At 55.7% G+C, this 23,784-nt stretch overlaps 4 protein-coding genes across 4 annotated transcripts in view; 3 read left to right on the top strand and 1 right to left on the bottom strand.

The window, feature by feature from the left end:
• Positions 1 to 1,363: 1,363 nt before the first annotated feature.
• On the top strand, positions 1,364 to 5,469 carry VOLCADRAFT_65875 (uncharacterized protein; the record flags this gene model as incomplete). The annotated part of the gene is made up of 10 exons (XM_002955412.1): positions 1,364 to 1,533; positions 1,786 to 1,960; positions 2,239 to 2,322; positions 2,673 to 2,753; positions 3,119 to 3,172; positions 3,424 to 3,530; positions 3,681 to 3,803; positions 3,939 to 4,011; positions 4,723 to 5,022; positions 5,176 to 5,469. The coding sequence occupies 10 exons, from the start codon at positions 1,364 to 1,366 to the stop codon at positions 5,467 to 5,469; spliced, it is 1,461 nt and encodes a 486-aa protein (XP_002955458.1).
• A 2,792-nt stretch (positions 5,470 to 8,261) lies between these two features.
• VOLCADRAFT_96325 (uncharacterized protein) lies at positions 8,262 to 12,828 on the bottom strand (the record flags this gene model as incomplete). The annotated part of the gene is made up of 5 exons (XM_002955351.1): positions 8,262 to 9,420; positions 9,735 to 10,051; positions 10,414 to 10,569; positions 10,890 to 12,215; positions 12,766 to 12,828. The coding sequence occupies 5 exons, from the start codon at positions 12,826 to 12,828 to the stop codon at positions 8,262 to 8,264; spliced, it is 3,021 nt and encodes a 1,006-aa protein (XP_002955397.1).
• Positions 12,829 to 13,218: 390 nt separating this feature from the next.
• VOLCADRAFT_121426 (uncharacterized protein) lies at positions 13,219 to 17,024 on the top strand (the record flags this gene model as incomplete). The annotated part of the gene is made up of 5 exons (XM_002955411.1): positions 13,219 to 13,242; positions 13,314 to 13,397; positions 13,556 to 14,209; positions 14,880 to 15,494; positions 15,992 to 17,024. The coding sequence occupies 5 exons, from the start codon at positions 13,219 to 13,221 to the stop codon at positions 16,601 to 16,603; spliced, it is 1,989 nt and encodes a 662-aa protein (XP_002955457.1). The 3' UTR covers positions 16,604 to 17,024.
• Positions 17,025 to 19,092: 2,068 nt separating this feature from the next.
• The window catches only part of VOLCADRAFT_96323 (subunit of Retromer complex), a gene marked incomplete at both ends in the record, with an annotated part of 16,807 nt that continues 12,115 nt past the window's right edge, over positions 19,093 to 23,784 (top strand). The window contains 10 exons of the mRNA XM_002955410.1: positions 19,093 to 19,095; positions 19,172 to 19,270; positions 19,706 to 19,837; positions 20,000 to 20,088; positions 20,581 to 20,671; positions 21,245 to 21,441; positions 21,822 to 21,933; positions 22,612 to 22,680; positions 23,163 to 23,252; positions 23,569 to 23,709. Coding sequence (XP_002955456.1) covers positions 19,093 to 19,095; positions 19,172 to 19,270; positions 19,706 to 19,837; positions 20,000 to 20,088; positions 20,581 to 20,671; positions 21,245 to 21,441; positions 21,822 to 21,933; positions 22,612 to 22,680; positions 23,163 to 23,252; positions 23,569 to 23,709 — 1,023 coding nt within the window. The remainder of the gene's footprint in view (positions 19,096 to 19,171; positions 19,271 to 19,705; positions 19,838 to 19,999; positions 20,089 to 20,580; positions 20,672 to 21,244; positions 21,442 to 21,821; positions 21,934 to 22,611; positions 22,681 to 23,162; positions 23,253 to 23,568; positions 23,710 to 23,784) is intronic.

The following is a 23,784-nucleotide window of genomic DNA, read 5'->3' as shown; positions in this document are numbered from 1 at the left end:
AGCTGTTGAACGTCCGCAACATGGCCCCTGCAGCTATTTAGCTAGAGTGTGTGTCCTACAGCAAGATCATATAGAGTACGCGGCTGACGGGCAAAACCGGATCAGTTTTGAGCAGGTAGGCAAGCAGGCAATATTTGTGGGCATGCCCTTGCGCAAAACCACCTGTTGTCGGGGGTGTACCTGGCAAGAGCGGGCCAGGTACATGTGTGTGCATGTTTTACTGCTTGTGCATCCTCTCATTCAAGTTTTCCTTTTTGATGGTCGCGGCAAAGGTATTTTCTCCTTTGCTAACATGAGCCGTCGCGATGATCGATATGAGCGAGTGGAAACTGCTAGAACCACTAGAAGTTCGACGAGAGACCTCGTTTTTCTTGGTGAGACGGTGTGGGCGGGTAAAGAGTGGCTTGCGGGCAGACATCGCTGTGCCGGTGTTTTAAGCGTTGTGTTTGTTTCCCGTGCCAAGTCGAAGATTAACTTAGTTCCGTATGCTTTTGTTAATCTATTCGTGTGCTTTACGTTTACAGGTGCGGTTGGTTACGCCTCAACCAACTGCGGGGAGGGCGGGGGTTGCTGCTGTGTCATGCGCGCGGTATGGAGGTATACCTCCATCCACTTGAAGGATTGTTAGGGCATTGGTATGCCTTGCCTGGTTGCCGCAGGAAGACTGAGGAACTAGGGATCACGGCCCAGATATGACTAGCTGATTGTTTCCCGGCCTTTGGCCGCTTTCTGACCACTGGACAATGGTGGCTTGGGCTTGCAAGGTCAAAATTATGGCATGCTGCGTCCTCGGGGCATTCTCCAAGCATTCATGTTAAGAATGCAAACTTCCCGTGCGGGGCAACCGCAACACTTCTTATTCCTCTTAGGCGGGATCAAACAACGGGCATGTACCTGTCCCCGCCGTTTCCAGCTCATTGTGACATTCGCGTTGAAAGAAAATATTTGCTTTTCTACACAACTGCAGGACAAATGAGTAGCCAGGCGTCCATCGTATATTCCTTGTGGATTTAAATCTTCCTCGTTGCAGCCGTAACACAGGCCTGATGGCCCCCGGAGCAAAGAGTTTTTTTCTGGTACTGTATCGGTGACTTAGGGTTACACAGGTACTACAGACTGCGCAGCTCACCTACTGGGGCCCGCACGCCAACGCAGAATATCACGGCAAAACCACGTACACACGAGAAAGTTCGTGCTGGAGCCCGCCCTTTGGGTATCATGGATACCATTCCTGTAATCTCCATAGTAAGTTATTTAGCATCTGTAATATGGATACAAAAGGGACTTGGGATGGAGGCGCCAAGCAGAAGCTCCGGTTAGGTTGATTACCGGGCGCCGCCGCGTTCATTCTACAAGTCTGAATATGAAGGCGTTGGAGGGCATTGCCGAGGAGGACACCGAACGAGAAGTTAACATCTTGCAAGATGGTCAGAGCGTTTCTCCATCTGCAAGGACTCGTTCGCAGATGGCGAAGCAATTCATTGAGAATCAGCTTAAGGAAAGGCTTCGAAATGTGGCAGAGCGGCATGCCAGGTACTTTTAACCCTAATTCGACAGCTGGGGCCCCCTGGCTGGTTTACTGCCAAGATTCATGACCCTTCCGCCGTCGTGGATTTATTAGAGGTGCTCGATACGCCGGATTCGGCTAGACGAATAGGGTCTCCCTCAGTGGGCTGGAACACGCGGCTTGGTGTAATCATAATGTCCTGCATGTTCGATGCTCTGGCTGTTCAGCTGTCTCCCCTGCATATTACTCCACTGCGCTGTGCTTGTGGAATTGTGCAGGCGCCGCGCTCTGGAAGCTGTGCTGCAGGGCGAAAATTTGTCCGATGTCAAGAAGATAGAATTACGAAATGCGCTGGAGAGGAGGGAAAGCGATTATACGCGCCTGCAGCGTCAAAAAATGACAGTGGATGATTTTGAGCTGCTGCAGATCATTGGGCGGGGTGCATTCGGGGAGGTACGAATAGATGAGCGAAATGGTGTGCTTGTGGGGACTAAGCGCGTCTTATGAAATGGCATAAGTATCGATGTGCCAGTGGCGCCTTGCTATGCGACCGTTCTGGGACTGGGATAGGATATGGGTTCGCGTCGACCCAGAAGCTGTACCGGCCGGTGGGTTATCTCCACCCTCCTTGCATTGCATGTATATTGAAAACGCCACTCGCACCTACCCGCTTATTTGGAATTGCATGTGATGTGCTCATACCATGTACCGTGCAACCCTGGTAACTGCAGGTCTGGCTTGTGCGCGAGCGGTTGACGAAGAAACTGATGGCGATGAAGAAGCTCAAGAAGGCGGACATGCTGAGGCAAGGCAAGGTGCGCGCACGGAGGTCCTCAACCCCCTGTTTCTGTTGACGCGGCGACGGGTTGTGCTATAAACCTAATTTCATCAAGACTGGACTGACGTCCCCAGATGTCAGTGAGCCGGAAAGAAACGAACCCGGCGTCTAGCCCCTTGGCACCCAAAGTTTCTTGCGGCGAGTTGGTCAGACCCGTTGCGCACGAAATTGTCTGCATGTTCCGCCGAAATTATTTTGCCAGACACATCGTGTGTGGTCTGCGTTCCTGGTTTTAAGTAGACGGCACAGCTTTACCCAGCTTTACCCAAAGCCTGCACGGGAGTTGCTCGCCACAAGGTCGCGTCTTGTTCAAACCCCTTTGGCTAGGTCGAGCACGTGAAGGCGGAGCGTAACATCATGGCTATCCTTCAGGACCCCTACGTCGTGAAGCTCTACTATTCATTCCTGGTACGGTTTGCGCGCTATAGTGGCTTTGACCTTGAAGGGAGGAAGAAATTATATGGCTTGCAAGGGCGGGAGACGCTAGCTGAAAGCTTGCTATTGGGTTTCCTTAGCCTAGCCATGCGCTGAGCAAAACGGTGAACGGTGAACAGCGTTTCGTGGGTCGCCTCACTTCTGGCGGTGCCATGTCGTGTGTTGCGCGGCTGTTCCAGTGCCGTTCTTGTTGTTTATATTACCCCGCCCTACACCTGGAATACCTTTCCTATCTATGGTATCGTCTGTGGCTCGCCTTACCCCTTTCTGCCCGATGCGAAGCGTGGCACGAAACTCATCATGGGTCCGCTTTGGGTCGTGTGTCGCATGTCCCACAGGACGAGGAGTGTCTATACCTGGTGATGGAGTACCTGGCCGGCGGGGACGTCATGGTGGGTCCATGTGTGGCCGCCCAGTAGATAGTACCGTGTAACGATGATGTGGTGCTGCATGTCTGACACGGCTCGTGATGCCAAGTGGTGTGTGCAGACTCTTTGCCTGCGGCGTGTAGTGTTCTCTTCGTTTTTGAAAATTTGGTATATTCATTGAACTGAGGAAAGAGCGAATGAGGAAAGGACATTGAGGTGGAAGAGGAACCTTAACTCCTCCTCCTTAACCCGCCCGTCCTCCGCCTATTTCGCAGACCTTGTTGATTCGGAAAGATATCCTATCGGAGGAGGAGGCCCGCTTCTACATTGCCGAGACGATTTCGGGTCTCGAGGCCATTCATAAAGCGGGGTACATCCACAGGTACGGCCAAGTGCGCATCACCAAAAGCGATGCTTGGGAGCACTCCGTCTGGGGAGGCTGGCACCAGCCGAGTTGCTGTCCTGCTGTTCTTTCCAACCCAGTCGGATGTGCTCGCTTCTCGTGCTGCTCAACCTGCTACTGCGTTTGCAGGGATTTGAAGCCGGACAACCTGCTGTTGACCCACAAGGGCCACCTGAAACTGTCGGATTTTGGACTCTGTAAGCCGCTGCCGGCTTGCACTCTCAGCTTTGTCCGTTCTAGACAGCAGCAAGAGTAAGTGAGGCGACTTTTAATGAAGGGGATGAAGCCTGGTATTCTGCGTGCAGTCTTCCACAAATTGAATAGCGAAATGGGGACAAAAGGTGCTGACGACGTTTTAGGGTAATGTTGCAAACCTTATGCTTGCAGGTTGGCGCTGTCCACACAGACGGCGAATGACCCTGAGCGACTGACTCATTGGCGCCAGAACCGCAGGCAATTGGTGAGGGTTGTTGTCCGTGGTCGGCTTGGAGGTAGCGTTGATTTGCAGGTGGTAAATGGAGGTGCTTTGAACGAGGCTGGGGGATGTCAGATGTGTGGTATACACTCGGCAAGCACGCCGCTGAGCTAAATGACCCTTAGGGATTTTCATGTGCTTCGTCTCAGGGATTCCGTATTCCGGCCAGCGCTGTCATTCTTTGCGGTCAGTTGGATTGTGTGTGACGGTGCGAGGGTTTCCCGAGGGCATCATCGAAGTCCCAATTCCCAACAATGATGTCATGGAGTTGCCGCAGCAGCATATCCGGAGCCTTTGTTCCTGGGCCGGTTCTTTCCTTCTGCACATTGCGATGTAGTTCCAATCCTATTGACCGCCAGCTTTGCGCCAGCTGTCTTTGTCCTTGGCTCGGCAAGGTAAAAGGTGATACATTATTATACGGGACTTGTGCGTATCCGTGTTATGTGTATGTATGATATCCCCTGGCATTCCCCTAATGATATCCCCTAAAGGGATCTATTGCGCCATGGACTGTGGTCTGGCAAATTCCGGTTTGGTATTCCGATTTGGTATCATTCCGGTTTGGTATTCCAGTTGCCTGATAAGATACCAGCAACGATATCGCTTGTACCGTGTGAAGCCCCGGCCACTCTAGTTAGAAATCCATTCCGATTCCCGGTTCGTGAACCCCTTCTTTCTCTGATGGGCGCTGTGAAGGCCTTTTCTAAAGTGGGCACTCCGGACTACATGGCGCCCGAGGTCATCCTCCAACGCGGGTACGGCAAGGAGTGCGACTGGTGGTCCGTAGGCGCTATCTTGTACGAGATGCTTGTCGGATATGCGCCGTTTTACAGCGAGCAGGCGCACGTCACGGAGTGCATGATAGTCAATTGGCGAAAGTATCTACGGTTTCCCGTGGAGGCCCGGTTGTCGCCCGCGGCTCGTGACCTCATCTGTCGGCTGATGTGCGACGTGGAGGACCGCATCGGCACGCGCGGCGGGGTGGAGGAGATCAAGGTGGGTGAGGATGCATCTTGATTGTAGCACTGGCGCAGCTTGGCTTAGCTTGTATGGATGCGTTGCCACTCCTGACGTGGCTTGCTGTGGTGGGCCTTCGGGTTATCCGGTTTGCCTGCATGCTGCTGCGGACGTTCTACGGTGCCATCGCAGAGCCACCCCTTCTTCCAAGGAATGGACTGGGCTAACCTGCACAAGCAGACGCCGCCCTATGTGCCAAGGGTGGATCACGAGCTGGACTTGCAGAACTTCGACAAATTTGACGTTGAAGCGACTAACGGCCCCAGCGGCATGGGAGCAGGCGGCTCGGGGCGTGGCACCAAGGGCTTAACCACCGCGGGCCTGCATTTCATCGGCTACAACTACAAGAGTTGGGAGGCTGTGGCGCCAGCAAGTAGGACGGTGTCTCGTGTGTATACGTGGCTCGGGGTCGCGGGGCCAGGCTAGAAACCCTAAAGTCGGGATGCTATTAACGTGCACTTGCGCATGCCACATTGTTGATCGACTGAGGTTCCCCGGACGTGGAGAGCAGAGGCCCGTGGCTCTACTACGGCAGGAGCACTAGCGCGCATCCATGAGACATGAAGCAACTTTTCTGCATTTTTGCTTCCGGTTTATTTTAACCCGACTATGGCATATATGGACCGTCTTCGCCGCTCTTCAGAGCTCTGACTTTAATGTACAGGGCGCCGAACAGCTGCGTCTTAATCGGTATTTATGCGGCTGTGGATTAGCTCGGTGCATCGGGGCGTTTGCACTGCGTGGATGATTGCTGCTCCCACTAGCAGCGTACATCTGTGATAGCCTTGTTTCATTCTCCCCTTCGGTCCTTGAAAATTGTTGCAAACTCCGTGCAGGTCCAGAGGAGCTTCAGTTGAACCAGTTTGTCCGCAAGCCTAGTGACGAGGAGGTGCAGTCAATCTTGCAGGCCAACGCTTTGGGAGTGCAACTGTGGATGTCGAGTGCGTAAGACCAGCAGGGGAAAGGGTGGACGCTTGCTTTCTAACTCTCGTTGCATTCTGTAAGTTAATGGCGCAATGCTTGCGACCGGCAGTTTGAGGTGACGATGATATTTGTAGATATGAGCTGTAATGGATGATAGTAACCGATTTGTAGGTAAGAGCTGTCATGGGTGATAGTAGCATGCGTTTACAAATTTTACTTACATTCTTGCATTTGCCGCCATGAGCTGGCTGAGCTGGGTTTTGTGACGGCAGGTGCCGATGACTTGCAGGGTGCTTGCCTTCAGAAGCGCCTTGTCTCTTTGCATGTAGCAAGTAGTGCACAGCCATGATCATTGTTCTGCATCGGAGTATCTTTCAAGAGTTGCATTCTTCTTATGTTCACATCGGATTTCCTAGTGTCGCCAGTGATCCTGGCAGTAGCGAGCGGGCTAGGCGTTAAAAGCACGCATTGTTTTGAAAAGCCATACTCGGGGAGTGTCAAGAGATGTAGCGCCAGTGTGGCGTCTCCTGGCTCGTACTCTGTCTTTGCAAGTTTGTAGCTTGGCTTTGAAGCTTGGTAGGTTGGGGACCCGGGTGTGGGCCCCAGGTGGCGGCTGCATGCAGGCGGGCCAAGTGTCGCAACCCGATCAGCTTTCAAATCCAAGGTGCTTTTAAATTCCAAAATCAGTCCCATTTTTGGGTTGCGCTTTGCGGTGGGCCAGTTGCAGCTGTCATGCGGCCCTCAGCTTGGGAGTAGTCGCAGGATGTCATATCGTTTTGTGCAATTTTCGACAGGCAGGTGCAAACAGTAGGTACCCTAACCCAAATTGGGAGATACACTTGAATGGCAGGCTTGGGTTGTCTAGTGCAGAACAGGTCAGGAGTTGCGAGCAGGACTTCGTACTTGGCCAAACAGGAATAGCGCCGATTACTTCGTATGCCTTGATTATGATGGGCGTTAATTCTTTGGCAGGTTTGCTTGGCCACTGTTGCATTGCTTTGCGCCTTCGGCTGGCGCTGCCTAGGGTCTGCGTGGGCGCGTGGGCGTCTTTCGTGTTCACGGCACCCCATGTGATTTTGACAGAGGCATCAGATTTAACTTTGTTGTTGATTCAAAGTTGTTTGTATGAGATAATCAATCGTATTATAGGAGATTGCAACGGCAGCGCTGGTTTCAGCAAGTTTTGGAAGCTTATTTGCGTAGCTGCTGTGCTGCACTTGCAATGAGGTTGGCCGTTTAAGGAGGGCGTTAATTCTGAATGCAATCACAGTAGCAGGTATATGGCGGGAATGGCCTTGCTGGTTTCGTTGCTGGAGGTAGAGTTTTAGGGCAGGTCAAGTGTGGTCAGGTGTTGTCGCAGAACTGAACACCAGAATGTTACACTCCGGGTACTTTTGATAAAAATCTCGCAAGGAACCCTTCCAACTTGATATGTTGGAACAATTGTGGGGAGCTGGAAGGGTCCTGATCATCCTCGCGCGAATGTACATGCCTGTCCCTGCCTGCCTGCATTGCTCACCTAGAACACGGCCGGCAACTTCACCCTACCTGCTTCCTAATAGCCCCGAGCATACAAACCAGAGATAATCGCCCTCGGGGGGCAACCGGAAAGGCATCTATCTATTGCGACACCTCCCCAAATCTTGTCCAAAAAGTTATGTAACGCCACCCATGTCGGTCGGTGCTTCCACACACAACACGCCTAATAAGGTATTGCAAGCAGCAGCAGGGCCCACGCCCACCATGATCTTCGAAGCAGCATATAAGATCACAAGCACTGCATTTCCTCCTGGGGCTACCTGTTGCAATAACAAGCCTTAGCTGCACCAAACGTATCATCCTACACTTCTGCGCTCCTAACTACGTAAAACAACAATATAGTTACACAGTCTTTGTTTCGTTTCATTAGGCAACAGCAGCAGCAGCAACACAAGCACCAACAGGCCAAAGCACCAACACACCAGCCAGCAAGCTAAAACCCGAAACGCGCAATCCGGGCTTATCGGAACGCCCAACAGGGCAACTGTGCAGCACCAACACGACCCGCAATCCGTTATCATTGGTGAAATTAGTTTTAACACTTCATATCGCCATAACAATGTCCACATTGTATATTTGTCTTCAGACCCGCGACAGACACTCAATTGCATCTGCAAAACTTGCTTTGACCCACCCCGCACACGCTATATTAATCCTGCATTCGCCTACAGGGCAGCCTGGAACCCCTGCACACTTCCTGGTCCATTGCACCCAAGGATCTGCAGCACCAGCAAGCAGGGTCCGGATCGTCTCCTTCACGTGATCCGTGTTCGGCGCTCAAGTCGGCTCAGGAAGGCTTGCTCAATCGCACTCCGCTGCGGTGCGGACCACCGCGCTGTTGGCACCCCCGCTGCAGCCTCTGCTGCCCCCGGCGCCGGAACTGATTCTGCCTCGGCCGCTGCGGTACCTCCACCGCTGGTGCCCACCCCTTGAGCGGGCACCTCGGCCACGTCGGCCGTGGCGACATGGTCCGGGGTGTAGAACAAAGAGCCCCTGGGCACGCGCGTCGGTGCCGCTTGCTGCGCCGATGCCGCGGACGAGGTGGCAGCCATATGCTGCCGCCAGTGCGGCCCGGCGGGCATATCAGTAACCATTTGGGGTACCTGCAGCGCCACGGCAGGGCTGAGGATGGCAGCCAGGGTCCCTCCGGCGGTCCCTATCCCCGTGGAGGATGATGGCCCTGCTGCCGCCGCCACGGCACCGTTTTGCAAAGCCTGTCGCAGACGGGACGACGACGACACAACGCTGCCGTAGCCGCCGCCTCCGGCGGTGCTGTTCGGCGCTGACGCCGGCCGCAGTGGACGCTGCTGCTGATCCGGTGATGGCTGCGAGGTGTGCGGGCGGAGCTGCTGCTGCTGCGACTGACGCAATGGAACTGAACTCAATCCAGACATGATGCTAAAGGACGCATCTAGCGTCAAATCTCCCCGGCCGCTGCTGCGCCCCCGCCCCGACGGCGACAGCGACAACATGGACACCGCCCGTGACGCCGGTGGCGGCGGCGTCCCCGCGGCGCCAGCCATGCTGATCGTGCCGGCAGCGCCAGCACCACCGGATCCTGACGTATTCATTGCTGCCAACGTTGCCTCACGCCGCATGATGTGCCCCAGCTCCGCCGCGGCGCTGGCGGGGCGCTCGCGCCGCGGCACCCCCATAATGCTCTTGAATTGCTCGTCACGGCGTGCAAGCGCTAGCTCCAGCGAGCGCTTTTGCTGCTGCAGCCGCTTGACCTCCTTCATGAGCGCCTTTTCTGCGTCCTGGCTCTTGCCCGCCTGGTCCTGCACTGACTTGACCCGACCGGCCATGCGGTCTGCCATTTTGGAGAGCTGCTCAAAAGTAGGCACGACGCGGCCGCGAATATCCGCGCGATTGCGAAAGTGCTGCTGCCACACGTGGTTCGCGACGCGCTGAATACTGGGAGGGACAGAGCCGCGGAAAAGAGAGATTGGTTGGGTGGCTGGAAACTATGAACTAGCAACTTTGCCATGTCAAGGGCGATGAATGCACGGAGGGCTAGCTGGTAGTGCCGACGTTGGTAATGTTGGCGGGTGCAGCGCAGCGGTCATTCTCTAAGGAAAAGCCGTTTGGCGAGGAAGGTACGGACATACGTGTTACGGACAGATTTGGCCTGGAGATCAGCTACCTCACCGCCACATTCTCTGCCCCACCAGGTGTCCCGTTGATGCACGCTGGCATCATGGATCTTTGTCACAACCCGTTCAGCTTACTCGGTAAAATGCCGGATGGCCAGCTTGTTGCTTTTGGCCGTCACAAACTCCTCAATCATGTGCAGCATGGAGAGCGGGTCCTCGGGCTGAATGCCGGCTCCCGCATCCTCAACGCCGCCGTGTGTGCTGGTGTTTCCGGGGTTAGTGCGGCCGCTGCTGGCGGCGCGGCGCGTGGCGGTCCTGCCGGGGCCGCTCGAGCCCATGACGAAGGCCTCCGCGAACTGCGGGTCCTCGGACAGCTTGCCCCACAGCTGCAGCACGGCCGTCTGTAGCGCCACCAGCTGCGCCTGGCGAGTTGTAAGTCGGTGGACCAGGTTCTGCGGAGAGTATTGGAAGGAGGGAGCGAGGTCTGGAAGCAGGGAAGGGGATTCACGAGGAAGACCCAGGTCCTGCTGTAGAGGGGTGCGGGTGAGGTCAACCGGATCCTCCTGCTCCCTCGAGGTGCATGCTGAGCCCAGCTCAAGTCACCCATCCACCCCCACATAACCTCTCATCTTGCCGTCCCCGCACAGCCTTTCACCACCCCGTTAACTGCTCCGCTAGCTGCTCCTGCTACGCCCTGCCTCTGGCCTGTCTGGTCAACACTTCAACTCAAAGTAGCACATCTCTACATGACACACATTCCCGCGGCTACGCCACCCAAGGCTCTAAGCCCGCCTGCTCCATCCCGGCTCTGCACCTCCATGGACTCCAGCTCCTGCCTCAGCTGCTCGTTCTGCTCCTGCAGTCGTGCGCTTCCCTGCAGGTGCTCCGTGGTGAGGCGGGTGGCCACCATCTCCCCCGACTTCTGAGCCTCCGCCAGCCGCTGCTGCAGCCGGGTAACCTCCTCCTGGGTCTGAGGCCGCCGGGTGCGGGAAAAGGAGCGATAGGGAAGGAGGAGGCGTAGGGAGGGGAGGGGGAGGGGAACAGTGAGAGCAAGAGAGTCAGCTGGTGCGTATGGAGAGCACACCGGAACTAGGAGGATACAGAAAACTGCGACGGGGCATGATATGCGGTGGATGCCACGGATATCATCGACCACACAAAACCTCATGAATATTAACATAACGATACGACAGCACACCTCCCCGGTCCTGCCCTCCTCCTCCATGCGGTCTCCACGCGCATTCCCGTGCCCCCGTGCCCGACCGGGTTCTCCGTGTCTCCTTAACCCACTCTGAGCAACTGGTCAAACGTGCCCAGCTTGTCATCCTCAAGGAACTCCAGTCGCGCCACCACTTCCTCCGGGCTGTTGAACGTAAAGCATTCCGCCAGCCGGTCAAACAGAGGCTCCAGCTTCGAGTGCTGCGCCAAACGCCGCTGCGCATCCACCTCGCGTAGCCCGCTGCTGTGCAGCCGCGCGCGAAGCAAATCCACCGCCTGCCGCAGCTGCGCCTCCGTGTCGGCCTGCACCTCCAGCGCCGCCTGCGTCGCCGCCAGCCGTTCTGAAACCGAGTCCATTTCCTGCCGCAGCGCCAGGTACTCGCCCTCCGGAACCGCGACCAGCCCCGAGCCGATACCGGAGCTGCCGATGCCCCCATCACCACCAGCCACGAGGCTGGCAGCGCGCTGGGCAATGCTGGGTGAGCGGCAGAATGCGGATCCCCCCACTGCGCTTCCGCCGGCATTCGATGTTGCTATGGAGGATTGACGCCCAAGGGAGGCGCCGGTGGCGCCGGAGACCGCCGAGCGCGGCCTAAGGCGGCCGGCGGCTGCGGAGCCTCCCCCGGCAGCGCTGCTGTTCGATGAGCGAAGGGGTAGCGCTGAGGAGGGTCGCAGCCGGGGGACCGCAGCTTTGGGACTGCAGCTGCCGCCCACGGACGGTACGGCGGCTCCAGCGGCAGCGGAGACAGTCGAGCCCGCCGCCCGGTTGGCAATCAGGGCGTCTAGCATGGCGCGCGACTTGAATGCTGCCGGCGTGACACCGGATGGCCCATCTGCCGCAGCCGCAGCCGCCGCATCAGCGCCGGTTGCCTCCGCTGCGCCCTCCGCCCGAGCCGCCGCGTACGCCGCCGCACGTCGCCGCTCGCGCACCGCATACTGCATTTCCCGGTTGAATGCACCTGGCCGCAGCAGCACGCCGCCAGAGCTGCCTCCATCGCTTGCCGGCACGCCTACACCAAAGCTCATGCCGCTGCCCACAACGCTTCCCGGTGTCCCACCGCCACCGGCAACACCTGCGCTGGTGCCGACGCTGTCCCTCGAAGCACCGATTAGGATCGACTGTGCACGGATCGCGGAGCTGACCTCCAGCCGACGTTGTGCCCGAGCCGCCAGCGCTGCACATTCATGTTCCAAGCGCTGCATGCGGCTGCTCTTGCGTGCCAGCTCCTCTGCCGTGGGGTCCGAGCTCATAGGGCCTAATGCTTCCTGCGCCCACTTGTTCCATAGCTGCAGGGCAGCCGCCTGGCGTTCCGCTTTGGTGCCGCTGCTTGCCGCACTGGTAACGGACGGTGTCCCGCCCGAGGGCGCATGGAGAGCTGTGCAAGGAGCTCCATAGGACTGGAGGGTGTTGGAGTTTGATTTGGAACGAGGCAGGGAAGGGGGGTGAGCGGCAAGCGAAGGAGAGCGAGATGAGTACATAGCAGTGCCAAGAGGTGTGGGCTTGTACGGGGTAATGACGGATTGGTTGGGTTGGGGCTGGGATTGTATAGAAGGTGAGCGTAGAGGGACAGGCAGCCTTACGCTGAAATGGCAGTGGTGGGCAGGATCGGAATGGTCTGGGTTGCCCTGGCCGGGAAGTCAACGTGTGCACGAGTAACGTGCAAAGCTGAGCGCATTGCGAGCGGCCGGAGCAAGGACCGCAGCACATAGATAACACCCCGCAGGTGTGGTTAAATATACAACTGCCAGGAACCCGCAGTGGGAAGGCTTAGCGCTAGAAAAAATGCCATTGCCCGGCTCTCTACGGTGGTTACGCACTGCTCCAAGAGGTAGCAGCAGGGGGTAACCATGAAGTTAATTTAAGCATACGGTGAAGCTCAATATAGTAAGCAAAAGGTAAAACGGGCCGGGTTAAACCCTTACGCCGTCGGAAGCAATGTTACCTCACCTCACGGCGTTTAGCACTTGTAGGGCGCATCCCCAGCAGCCCGACTTTCTCCTTTACATTCATCTTTAAATCCTCCTACGCTTGGAAACGGGAAAGTATACCCAAGCCCAACCTTAGGCGCCCCCAACCCAGCGATACATAGTGCCTCCTTAGCTATGAACGTTCAGTTCATATATGATATATTTAAATTGTGTTACAATCATTTTGGACGCATTTTGTTTGTGAAGACGTGCATGGCGTTCGAAGTACCTTGCCCGTACGCGTACTCAGTTACAAGAAGGCTTCATGACACAGGCTGGAGATTTGTAGGCTTGTAAAAGCTGTAATATGATTCTCTAAGACGCCCGGTCAAAGTCTAACGCTGAAAGGAACTGGGTGTTGCTATCTAGGCGTCGTCGGGTAGTTCTCTCCCCGCCTATCAACCCAGGTTACCCCTCCTGGGGTTTCAGTACGATGGGTTGTGGCGCTAGCAAAGCGGTAAGCAGCTTGACCGCATCGACTGCTCTGGTGGACATGCCATATGAGCGTTTGCGTTTTGACACCATCAGGACGTATCGACTAAGCCGGAAAAAGTTCAGGCAGAGGACATGGATAACAAAGCATCCAAGCCTGCTGATGAGAGCGCTGGAGAGGTGCGGCCATTGATAAAGTAGCAATTCCAAAAGGCTAGGAGGGACGGGCAAGTGATTTGGGTCTATTTAGTTTGTCTTTGTCTACTTATTTAATTACCTGTTGGACCGCTACTATGGTTGTACCTGTGCTTGAACATGAACATAAATCGAACCTGCAGGAGTTCGCCTTGCCAACGGTAAAGGGCAGCCTGCCAGCGGACGCAAAAATTATCTTTGTGCTTGGTGGCCCTGGCAGCGGCAAAGGCACGCAGTGCGACAAGATCAAGCAGGACTATGAGTGCGTGCACCTCAGCGCTGGTGACTTGCTGCGCGCCGAGGTCAAGAGCGGTAGTGCCGTGGGCAGCAAATGTGAGGAGCTGATGCGCGAAGGCAAGCTGGTGCCTTTCGCCGTGACGCTGAACCTGCTGAAGAAGGCCATGATTGAGAGCGGCGGCAAGTTCTTCCTCATCGACGGCTTCCCACGCGCCCTGGACCAGGCGGAGCAGTTTGAGAGCAACATCATGCCATGCAAGGCCGTGCTGTTCTTTGACTGCCCTGAGGAGGAGATGGAGAAGCGGCTGCTGAAGCGCGGTGAGACCAGCGGCCGTAGCGATGACAACGCTGAGACTATCCGCAAGCGCTTCAAGACGTTTCTGGAGCAGTCGCTTCCTGTGAAGGACCATTACCTGGCTCAGGGCAAGTGCCACGTTGTCAGCGCTGTTCCACACCCCGACGTGGTGTACGAAAGCGTGACGAATATTTTGGACAAACTCGATGCGCCAAAGAAGCAAGCCGCGAAAGCAGATTCCCCAAGAGCAGCAGTTCCTTCGGAGGTGAGCTGTTAATGGAGAGGCACTCGATTGAGGTTATTACTACTGTTGTAGACGACGGCTTTCCATTGGGCATGGTTGAAGGCAGGCTGACCTGTTTGGGGTTTTGCGCCACTTGACGTGTACTTGTACGTTTCCTTCGCGTTTCCTCTATGGCTGCAAAGCCCTCGCTCCAAAGTATTGTTTGGGTGGACTACCTAATGTGCTAGGGAGCTCAGGACCAGTCTCAGAGGGGACAACTACAGGTTCTTGTAGTTTTCTCCCATGCCCTACTATCGGAAGCCTTTGATAAATTAGATGCAATACCCTGTCTGCCATGCCGATACATTCTCGGCAACAAGCCGGTAGAAGAGTCTTCGGGCATGCTAGCGCCTGGCACCGGCGAGTAAAGCATAAAGCATTAGCGTAACGGTATTTGCAAAAGTTTTCAAACCCATGACCTACAGCCGGCTTCTCGGAGTACTGTGGCCGAAATTTGTTTGCGTCGGGTTGACGCGGCATCGACATCCTCTCGTAATCTGTGCTAGGGAAGGATATGGTCATGTTTTACATGCTGTCGGGCTGCTTGCCACGGAGAGGCAATGCCATGGGCTAGTCCACTACTGTCGTGATTGTTTGCAACGCCATGAATGCGCACTGTTCATTCGTGCGTGACTGTCCCATGGGTCAACAGGACTTCGCGCTGCCCCCAGTACATGGCAGCCTGCCGGATGATGCTCAAATCATCTTCGTGCTTGGTGGGCCAGGCAGCGGCAAAGGCACGCAGTGTGCGCAAATCCTTGAGGAGTACGAATGCGTGCACCTCAGCGCTGGTGATTTGCTTCGTGCCGAGGTCAAGAGCGGCAGCGTCGTGGGCAGGAAGTGCGAGGAGCTGATGCGCGAAGGCAAGCTGGTGCCTTTCGCTGTGACGCTGAACCTGCTGAAGAAGGCCATGATTGAGAGTGGCGGCAAGTTCTTCCTCATCGACGGCTTCCCACGCGCCCTGGACCAGGCGGAGCAGTTTGAGGGCAACATCATGCCATGCAAGGCCGTGCTGTTCTTTGACTGCCCTGAGGAGGAGATGGAGAAGCGGCTGCTGAAGCGCGGTGAGACCAGCGGCCGTAGCGATGACAACGCTGAGACTATCCGCAAGCGCTTCCATACATTCCTGGAGCAGTCGCTTCCTGTCAAGGACCATTACCTGGCTCAGGGCAAGTGCCACATCATCAGCGCCGTTCCGCCACCAGGGGAGGTTTTCGAAGTTGTGAAGAAAGTGCTGGACGGCATTTCCGCACCAAGAAAATCTGATGTAAGTGACTTATCAGTTCGTGTCATGTGGGGTCCAATGCGATGATCCCTCCTGCCATGGCCTGGTCTGGCATACATCACGTATGCCAGGCGACTGGCAATTACGGCTCTGCCACACCCCGTGGTGCCGTATCATTGGCAAGAGAATGGGCCCGAATGTCGAGAAACCCCACGTCCATGCGTGCAGTACATACCATATCTATGCGTCGCCACACTCTGCCATTGTCCAACGTGTTAGGGTTCATGCTGGAATTGAGCACTGGGCCTAATGCCTCATTTTTATTTGGATGGTGACATGTGACAGCAGTGCGTGCAATGGCGCAGGTCATGCTTTGGTGACAGTGATACGGAACACAGCTTTCATAATCTTTCCGTGTCCGCGCCAAATGCACATACCCCGCAAACAGGGGAACTGAGTGATGTGCTTCTCGGTTTCGCTTTTGCGCAATGCTACAGTCAGACATAGAATGAATGCGTCATGTGCTTTGGTAATTGCAGGAAATTGTCCTACCGCCTGTGAAGGGCAGCTTGCCGGAGGATGCTCAAATTATCTTTGTGCTTGGTGGGCCGGGTAGCGGCAAGGGCACGCAGTGCGACAAGATCAAGCAGGACTATAAATGCGTACACCTCAGCGCTGGTGATCTGCTTCGTGCCGAGGTCAAGAGCGGCAGCGTCGTGGGCAAGAAGTGCGAGGAGCTGATGCGCGAAGGCAAGCTGGTGCCTTTCGCCGTGACGCTGAACCTGCTGAAAAAGGCCATGATTGAGAGTGGCGGCAAGTTCTTCCTCATCGACGGCTTCCCACGCGCCCTGGACCAGGCGGAGCAGTTTGAGGGCAACATCATGCCATGCAAGGCCGTGCTGTTCTTTGACTGCCCTGAGGAGGAGATGGAGAAGCGGCTGCTGAAGCGCGGTGAGACCAGCGGCCGTAGCGATGACAACGCTGAGACTATCCGCAAGCGCTTCAAGACGTTTCTGGAGCAGTCGCTTCCTGTGAAGGACCATTACCTGGCTCAGGGCAAGTGCCACGTCATCAGTGCCGTTCCGCCGCCGGAGGAAGTATACGAGAATGTGGTAGCCCTTCTGGACAGGCTTGAGGCGCCAAAGCAGTGAGAACTGAAAGATCCCCTGTTCATATTTATGTCCCGCAAGGGCAGTGTGGTTTGCAGGAGCCCAGCTGCCTGTATTGACCGTGCTTGGTGGAGACGGCGATCTGCTGATTTATGCTCACATTTTTTTACGAGTGTCATGAGCGATCACCTTGATGTTGTTACGCTAGTAGGAATGAAACATGAGAGAATATGATAATTATGTCGTATGACCATTCATGCGCATTATCAATCCAATCGGCATAGGCATCGTTTTATGAAGGACTGTGTATTTTGCATCGCGGGATCAGTGGCATCCATCCTCCTCAACATCATCCTAATGTGGCATCTTTCCAAGGCTGCATCTCAACGTATTGGACCATCCTGCATCGTTGCCGACATCTCATGGTTCGAGGAATGGGGTTTAATGTAAAGAGATATTGCAGCTGTCTGTTAACACCCCAACCTTCCAATTGCATATGCACTCAAGTAGCTCCTAAGGAAACCGGATGAATTCGTTCAACACATAATCTTCATGAGCTTCTCATCAAACGAAAACAAGCCAGAAGCAATTTGCCTCTGCGAACTTTTAAACCTATTACTATCGACAAGCCTCTAATAGCCTTGACAGCCTACCCCAATCAACTGCATTGTACAACATTCGACACACATCAGTGGTTTGAAGGACCTGAACACCCGGGAACCGGATCCCAGCACAGCCAGTGCGGCATGGAGGCACGAGGGCCCTTACTATATGGTACTATTTTGGACCATATAGTCCAAAATGCAACAGGCACTGATAATTCACCGCCCTTCCACATGGCGGTTTCTGGCGGGTATTGTACATATATACAGGATGTGCACCATTACCACTCCTCTTCGTCGTAGCGGTTAATTCTAATCGGATCAACCGATGTCCGCCGCTCCTGGGAACGCGCTCGCTGTTCCACAGGCTGAGGGGCCGGGGCCGCTCTATTCCGGTTGATGCACAGCTTAACAGCCGCCACGCCCCCTAAGCTGGCGGCGATAGCGGGGGCATTGGCCACAATTGCCGTAGTGATGCAGACGGGGCAAACCATGCTTGGGAGATAGAATGAAGAGTCGGTCGGCCTACAGTCAGGAAGCGTGAGAAAGAAAAAACAGAACGATCATGTTCAATATACACACTACGAGCGTACTTACAACGTTAATGGCGTGGTCCAAACATTGTGTATGAGTCAGCCATGAGAACCTTAGCTCCTGCTGTCAGGCATAAGTGCCTTGCAGGTCTTAAAGACAGCGCAACACGGTTTCAGGATGAAAAGCTTATGTCTTTAGCTCGACAGGCCTCGCCGAGTGCAAAGGTTTAGCAAACCCTGATTGCGAGAACCGGTATAGCAGGCAAACCCACCAGCACCTGCGCACGAAGGATGAGAAGTCCGCAGCTCTCCGTATGCTTCAGAACCTGAAGGCAAAGCCAACCAAAAAGCGCAACGGTGAGACGAGCAGTCGTGGCGAAGTTGCAACGACGTAAGCCAAATGTCAGCCCCCGAGCTTCGACACGGTAACTAACTAGTTGTAAGTGCATTCCAATGGTATGCCGTTTGCAGCGAAGGGCATATCCAGCAACACATTTCAGGCGGAGGAGTTCAAGTGCAACACAAGCTAACCTGGTCCAGATGTATGGCAGCGAAAAAATATTTCTGGTGATATCGTGGGCAAGGGGTTCTGCGGAAAAGAGTGCTGCTGTATGTATATATTGGTGTGACGCACTATCTGTGACGTCACTTCCTTTAAGTGGCTCAGAGGTCAAGCAATTCCTTCAAAACTCAAATTAAAAAAGGTTTTATAAGAGCAACCACTACTTCCTACTATCCTGCGTACCGTCACGGCTTCTACGTGTACCGGCCGACATGTATGGACTGAAGGTGGTTGGTCTAACGGCAACGATTTTGACCAGATTGCGGAAATTGCTATTATAACATCTTTCCGCCCTACATGTACATAGCTTGAAAGATGGCAGTTTTGATTGCGCACATATGGACAAAACGACCTATGGTCGCAGACTCTAGGTTTGTGCGCTGCGTATGAGGCCTGTATTGCTGAAATCTTCGGCAATAGGACAACATGAGCCGGTTGGGAAAGATATGTCCCCATAATGTTACACGAAGAAGCTGTTTACACTCTCTTATGGGGTCCTTGAAAAGCGGTTGTTACGGCAGTGTTTACACATGTTCTGATATCCATGAAAACAAAGGGGCACAGATTATACATGAAAGATGAAAATTGAAGCCATGTTATCGGAGAGGTTCTGCTGTGTACGGTTACCTCGGTCCTCCTGGTTTCTTTGCCAATAGGGACACAGCTTTCCACGTTGGTAATACACATCGGGAAGTAGCTGCTGCTCTTTGACGAGCAATCGGTGCAAGTTTGTGAAGCGTCTTGTTTAGGCCTTTCCTGAGATGCTTTTGACGGAAAGCAGGAAAGATTATTAAACAGTTTGCAGTGATCTAGCAAACTCGCTACGGCACAAAGATGGTAGGGCAGGGTCTGGGATCGCTGAGGTGCCTTGCCCTTAAGACCATGAAACACGTCAAATGCATTCCCGTTACAGGATAATGTGGCGTTTCCATCAGCTGATGAGCAGCAACGAATCTTGAACGATGCCAGCAATGCGATAAAGCGGAGTGCTTTCCTTATGCGGAAGGCAATCGTGAGTGCTGGATATGGGGTACCTTGTATCGGAAATAGGCCTATTGCAGCATATGGTACGCCACCTCTTCCAGAGGATTAATAATGGGAGCCCGAAATGCACTTTTGGTTCTTCACACCATATCTCTCGACACAACCCCTGGGGACTGTCGGCCCATCGCCCCTCCGACCAAGCGTGCAAGGTCACCTAAGCACATCCCAAGCGTCCTCTTGCTCGCACACCACGTCGCCTAACCGCAATGCGGTGCTGCCTCCTTACCTTTACCGGCTCGACGTCACCTGTGAAATGCTACCTAACGTCCCCAGCCCAGCCCAGCCAGCTCAGCCTACCCCGCTCTCATCCTCTCCATACCGCTCTGTCGCCCTCACCTGCACCATACCCTTTCTTCGCACCACTTATCGAGCTTGCCCGCATGGGCCTCTCTGTGCCCTGCAGGAGGATGACAACATGCGGGACGCGCTCAAAAACGCGGCCGGGATGCTGGCGGAGCTGCGCACGTCACAGCTGCAGCCGCAAAAGTACTACGAGCTGTACATGCTGGTGTTTGACCAGCTGGCGCATCTGGAGGTGTGTTAACGGCCGCGGAGCTGTGTTCTGCTGTGCTGTGTTGCGTACCGTCCGTGCCTTTCCCGCCCCTGCGGCTCGCTGTGTCCTTTACAAGGCCGCGCAGAACCTTACCCCGTCCTTGTCGGCCCCTCCCCGGGTGGGACTGGATGGGAACTTAAGCAGGCATTTTTCGCGGACGAGCGCGGTAAGGGTCGCAGCTACGTGGAGCTGTACGAGCTAGTGCAGCACGCGGGCAACGTACTGCCACGCCTGTAAGTGATGGGGGCTGCGTTGGCCTCGGGTCTGCATCCACTTGTTTGGTGGGCAACGTCGTCCTGGCGCAAGTGCCTGGCTGGAAACTGCTGCGTCCTGGCCCTTTGTGGCTGGGCGCGGCGGGTGCTTATACAGGAAGAAAAGTGGGGAGGACGAGTAGGAAAAATTGAAGCATGGCACAACCCAGAGGTGGCGACTTGCCGTCATCAATAAGAAGCCGTTGCGGATGGGAAGGTTTGATTGGCGGGATGGCTAAACGAATGCAAGTGGGAATTTGGGATAAAGCCCAAAAACGTGTGCCGTTGCTCTCTCCCTCTCTTTTCCTCCCTCTCTCTCTCTCTCTCTCTTTCTCTCTCTCCCTCCTCCCTCTCTCTCCCCTTCCCCCCTCTCTTTCTCCCTTCCTCTTTTACTACTCGCCTTCAATGAGTCGCCGACTGAGACCACCTGCCTTCGGCCCCCCCTCGTTCGCCTCTCGTCCCCGCCTGCCAAAGCTACCTGATGGTCGCGGTGGGCTGTCTGTACATCAAGTCACACGAGGCCAGTCCCAGGGATGTCCTCAAGGACCTGGTGGAGATGTGCAAGGTGGGTCGCGAAAAGGGAGGACCCGGGGGAAAGTGGAATTAGGCGGCAGGGAGGGGAAAGCGGTAGCGGGGCAATCGACGTGCTTCCACACGGCCACCCGGCCTTCCCGGCCCTCTCCCTCTCTCTTGTCGGTGCTCGCCTCTTGCTCTGGGCGCTTCCAAAAAATATCCTGCTGCTGGTGGTAATGATGTTTTCATCTGCTGCTGATACAAGTGCTGTTGCTGTACTGACCCTGCCATTGTCCCTGCAAGTCCGCAATGCGGGCGGTCGCGCCATTGCCGCACTGCTACTGCCGCCCACTCGCCTACCTGCACGGGCGTCGTCCGGCTCGCTCTAGGGCCCCTTCTCCATCCGGGCCCCTTGTTTTGTCTCGGTTTTCCAGGCCCTTACCTCTTTCCTACCCCTGCTGCTTAACCGGTCCCTGCAACCGCCCGCCCCACTCCATTCCCCTCCTGTGTTCAGGGGCGCGGACACATCCCCGGGCCCCTCCCATTCTACACAATTTGCATACTCATGTTATGATCTCCACTCACTGTCCGCGTCCCCCCACACCAACGTCCTCCCTCTCTGCAGGGCGTGCAGCACCCTACCCGGGGGCTCTTCCTGCGAGCCTACCTGTGCCAGCGGGCCAAGGGACTTCTCCCCGACACCGGCAGCGAGTTCGAGGGCCCGGACTCGGGCTCCATCCAGGATGCCCTGGACTTCCTGATGACCAACTTCATCGAGATGAACAAGCTATGGGTCCGGCTACAGCACCAGGGAAGCGCCAGGTGCGGATCAGGTCGGGCCGGGGATCGGCCAAGGTGAGGAGGAAAGTGGGCAGCGAGGGTAAGGAAGAGCCGGTCTGCCAACGCCGACACGACCCAGGCTGTTGGAGAACAGGATTGGTGATGCACATTGGACGGAGAAGGGCATTGTTGAGGCAGGGCATGTGGCTTAGCAGGGCTGTTGTCCGTGTTAGCTACATCTTCGCGGTATGCGTGTGTATGCGTATGTATTACACCTCCTGGAGTTGCGTTACGCCCCGAAGGTGTATTTTTTAGGCACATATGAGCCATGAGGGTGCCCAAGGGCCAGTCTAGGGCTGTATGTCCAAAACGGATAAAACAATTATCGCGATATGTGTATGTGCGTGGACTTGCGGTATCAGGGACAAGGAGAAGCGCGAGCGGGAGCGACAGCAGCTTCAGGACCTGGTGGGCAAGAACCTGACCTACCTCAGCCAGCTGGACGGACTGAGTTTCGAGTTGTACAGGGATCAGGTGGGAACAGGGCGGGGTGAGGGAAGGAGGGAGGGAGGCTGGATTGGTTTTGGTTTAAACGAAGCAAAAACTCGAGTCACACCGCGACATCCAAAGCCGCAAAGGGAAGAGGAGTGGGGGTTAGGATGAAGGAGGCAACAGACGAGCGATTCCCTTCCTTTCCGCAGCGTGTCCGTGTTCATGTCTTACGTCTCCACCACCACCAGACGAGGGTCCAGTAAGCCAGGGGGCAATGTAATCCTGGGGCTGTCGTCAGTAATCCTTCAGCCCCGCTCCGGCCTGCTGCGTCATTCAGTCTGCGTTGCCCCTCCCGGTTGACAAAGTATCGGTCTATCTCTGGTATTAGTATCGGCATCACCCATCTGTGGTTCGTCTTCCGCCCCTGGGTGGTTCGTCTTCCGCTCTCTGGAGACGCGGACTTTGGAAACCCTGTAAGAGAGAACAGGTCACCCTGGGGGCCGCCTTCGGGGCCGTATTGCTTCCTGCTCTCGCATTCCCGAGGTCCATGACGAGTAAGAGTGTTGATCAAAAACCTTCATCAAAAACCCTGCCGTGCTGGGGCCGGCCTTGGCAGCATCGGCATACTAAGCTGATATATCCGACACACTATCTTTCGTTTGCTTTTCCGCCCGTCCTCCTTGCCCGTCCCCCCTTTACCCTCCCCTCCCCCCCGCTTAGGTCCTGCCCCGCGTGTTGGACCAGATCACCAGCTGCAAGGACGACCTGGCGCAGCTCTACCTCATGCAGGTGGGGCCCAAGGGGGGGAAGGAGTAGCATGTGAAAAGGGGGGAGGAAAGGGGAGGTGTTCAGTGGAAGGAGTTATAAAGAGCGGTTGTGGGACCTGCGGGGTACCTAGGGTAATACCTCGCGGGGGTGGGGGGTGGGAAGGAGCTGGACGGAAGGCCGGAGCTTGCTTGGTCGGGCATTCGTATAAGCTTTACGATTAGGGTGAAAACAGGTTGAGAAAAAAGGACGGATGCTGAAGTGCAGGTGTGGGTGGGAGGGTGTGGATCGCTCGGTCGGTCGGTCGGTGTGTGAGTTGATGTGTGGCAACCCGAACCCGGCTGTACTACCTCTAAAGCGTCCGCGCGCAGCTAAATCTGTGTGGGTGGGTGTGCTGCACCTGCCTGTATTGGTCTGATAGGGGAGTGGAAAAGGACCACTTTCCTACACCCCTCTTCTTAGGGTTTTGTCTCGTCGCACATTCGTCCCCTGCTGTTGCCCCGCAGGCCCTGATTCAGGGCTTTCCCGACCGCTTCCACCTGGGTACCCTGGAGACCCTCCTGGGGGCGCTGCCGCAGCTGCAGCCCGGGGTCAAGGTGAGTGTGCGTCGGTGTGTATGTCGGTATTTGTCTGCGTGCGTGTGCATGTATGGATGTGGACGGGGGACTGGGCGTGTGGCGTGCTTGCGGCGGTGAGGTACTCCGCGGCTGCGGAGCCACCGGGATTTGAACCCGGTCAACTTGCGGCCAATACTTGTTCCTGATCTTGGCCCTCAGACTGCCTGGCCCTAAGGTCCCCTTCACTGCTCTGACGACTTGAATCTAAAAGGGGCCTTGCCAGTGCTTCCAAACCCTGCTTACCACCCCCGCACTTATGCTGCTGGTGCCGCCACGGCTGCTGGTGGTGCTGCAGGTCCACAGTGTGATGGCGGCGCTGATGGACCGGCTGGCGAAGTACGCGGCTTCCGCAGCCAGTGGCGCCAGTGACCCACGGGTCTTGGAGGAGTTAGCGGCCATTGACGCCTTCCGCAAGTTCAAGGACGCCATTGCGAGGGTGAGTGTGTGGATCTGAGGGCGGCGGCGGTCCTCTGAGGAGGGAGCGATGAAGTAGGGGAGAGGAGGAGGGGGA

The sequence above is a fragment of the Volvox carteri genome, assembly GCF_000143455.1.
Source record: "Volvox carteri f. nagariensis unplaced genomic scaffold VOLCAscaffold_51, whole genome shotgun sequence".
NCBI lineage: Eukaryota > Viridiplantae > Chlorophyta > Chlorophyceae > Chlamydomonadales > Volvocaceae > Volvox > Volvox carteri.
The sequence above is the reverse complement of the archived record's forward strand: the minus strand, read 5'-3'. Positions and strand labels throughout refer to the sequence as shown.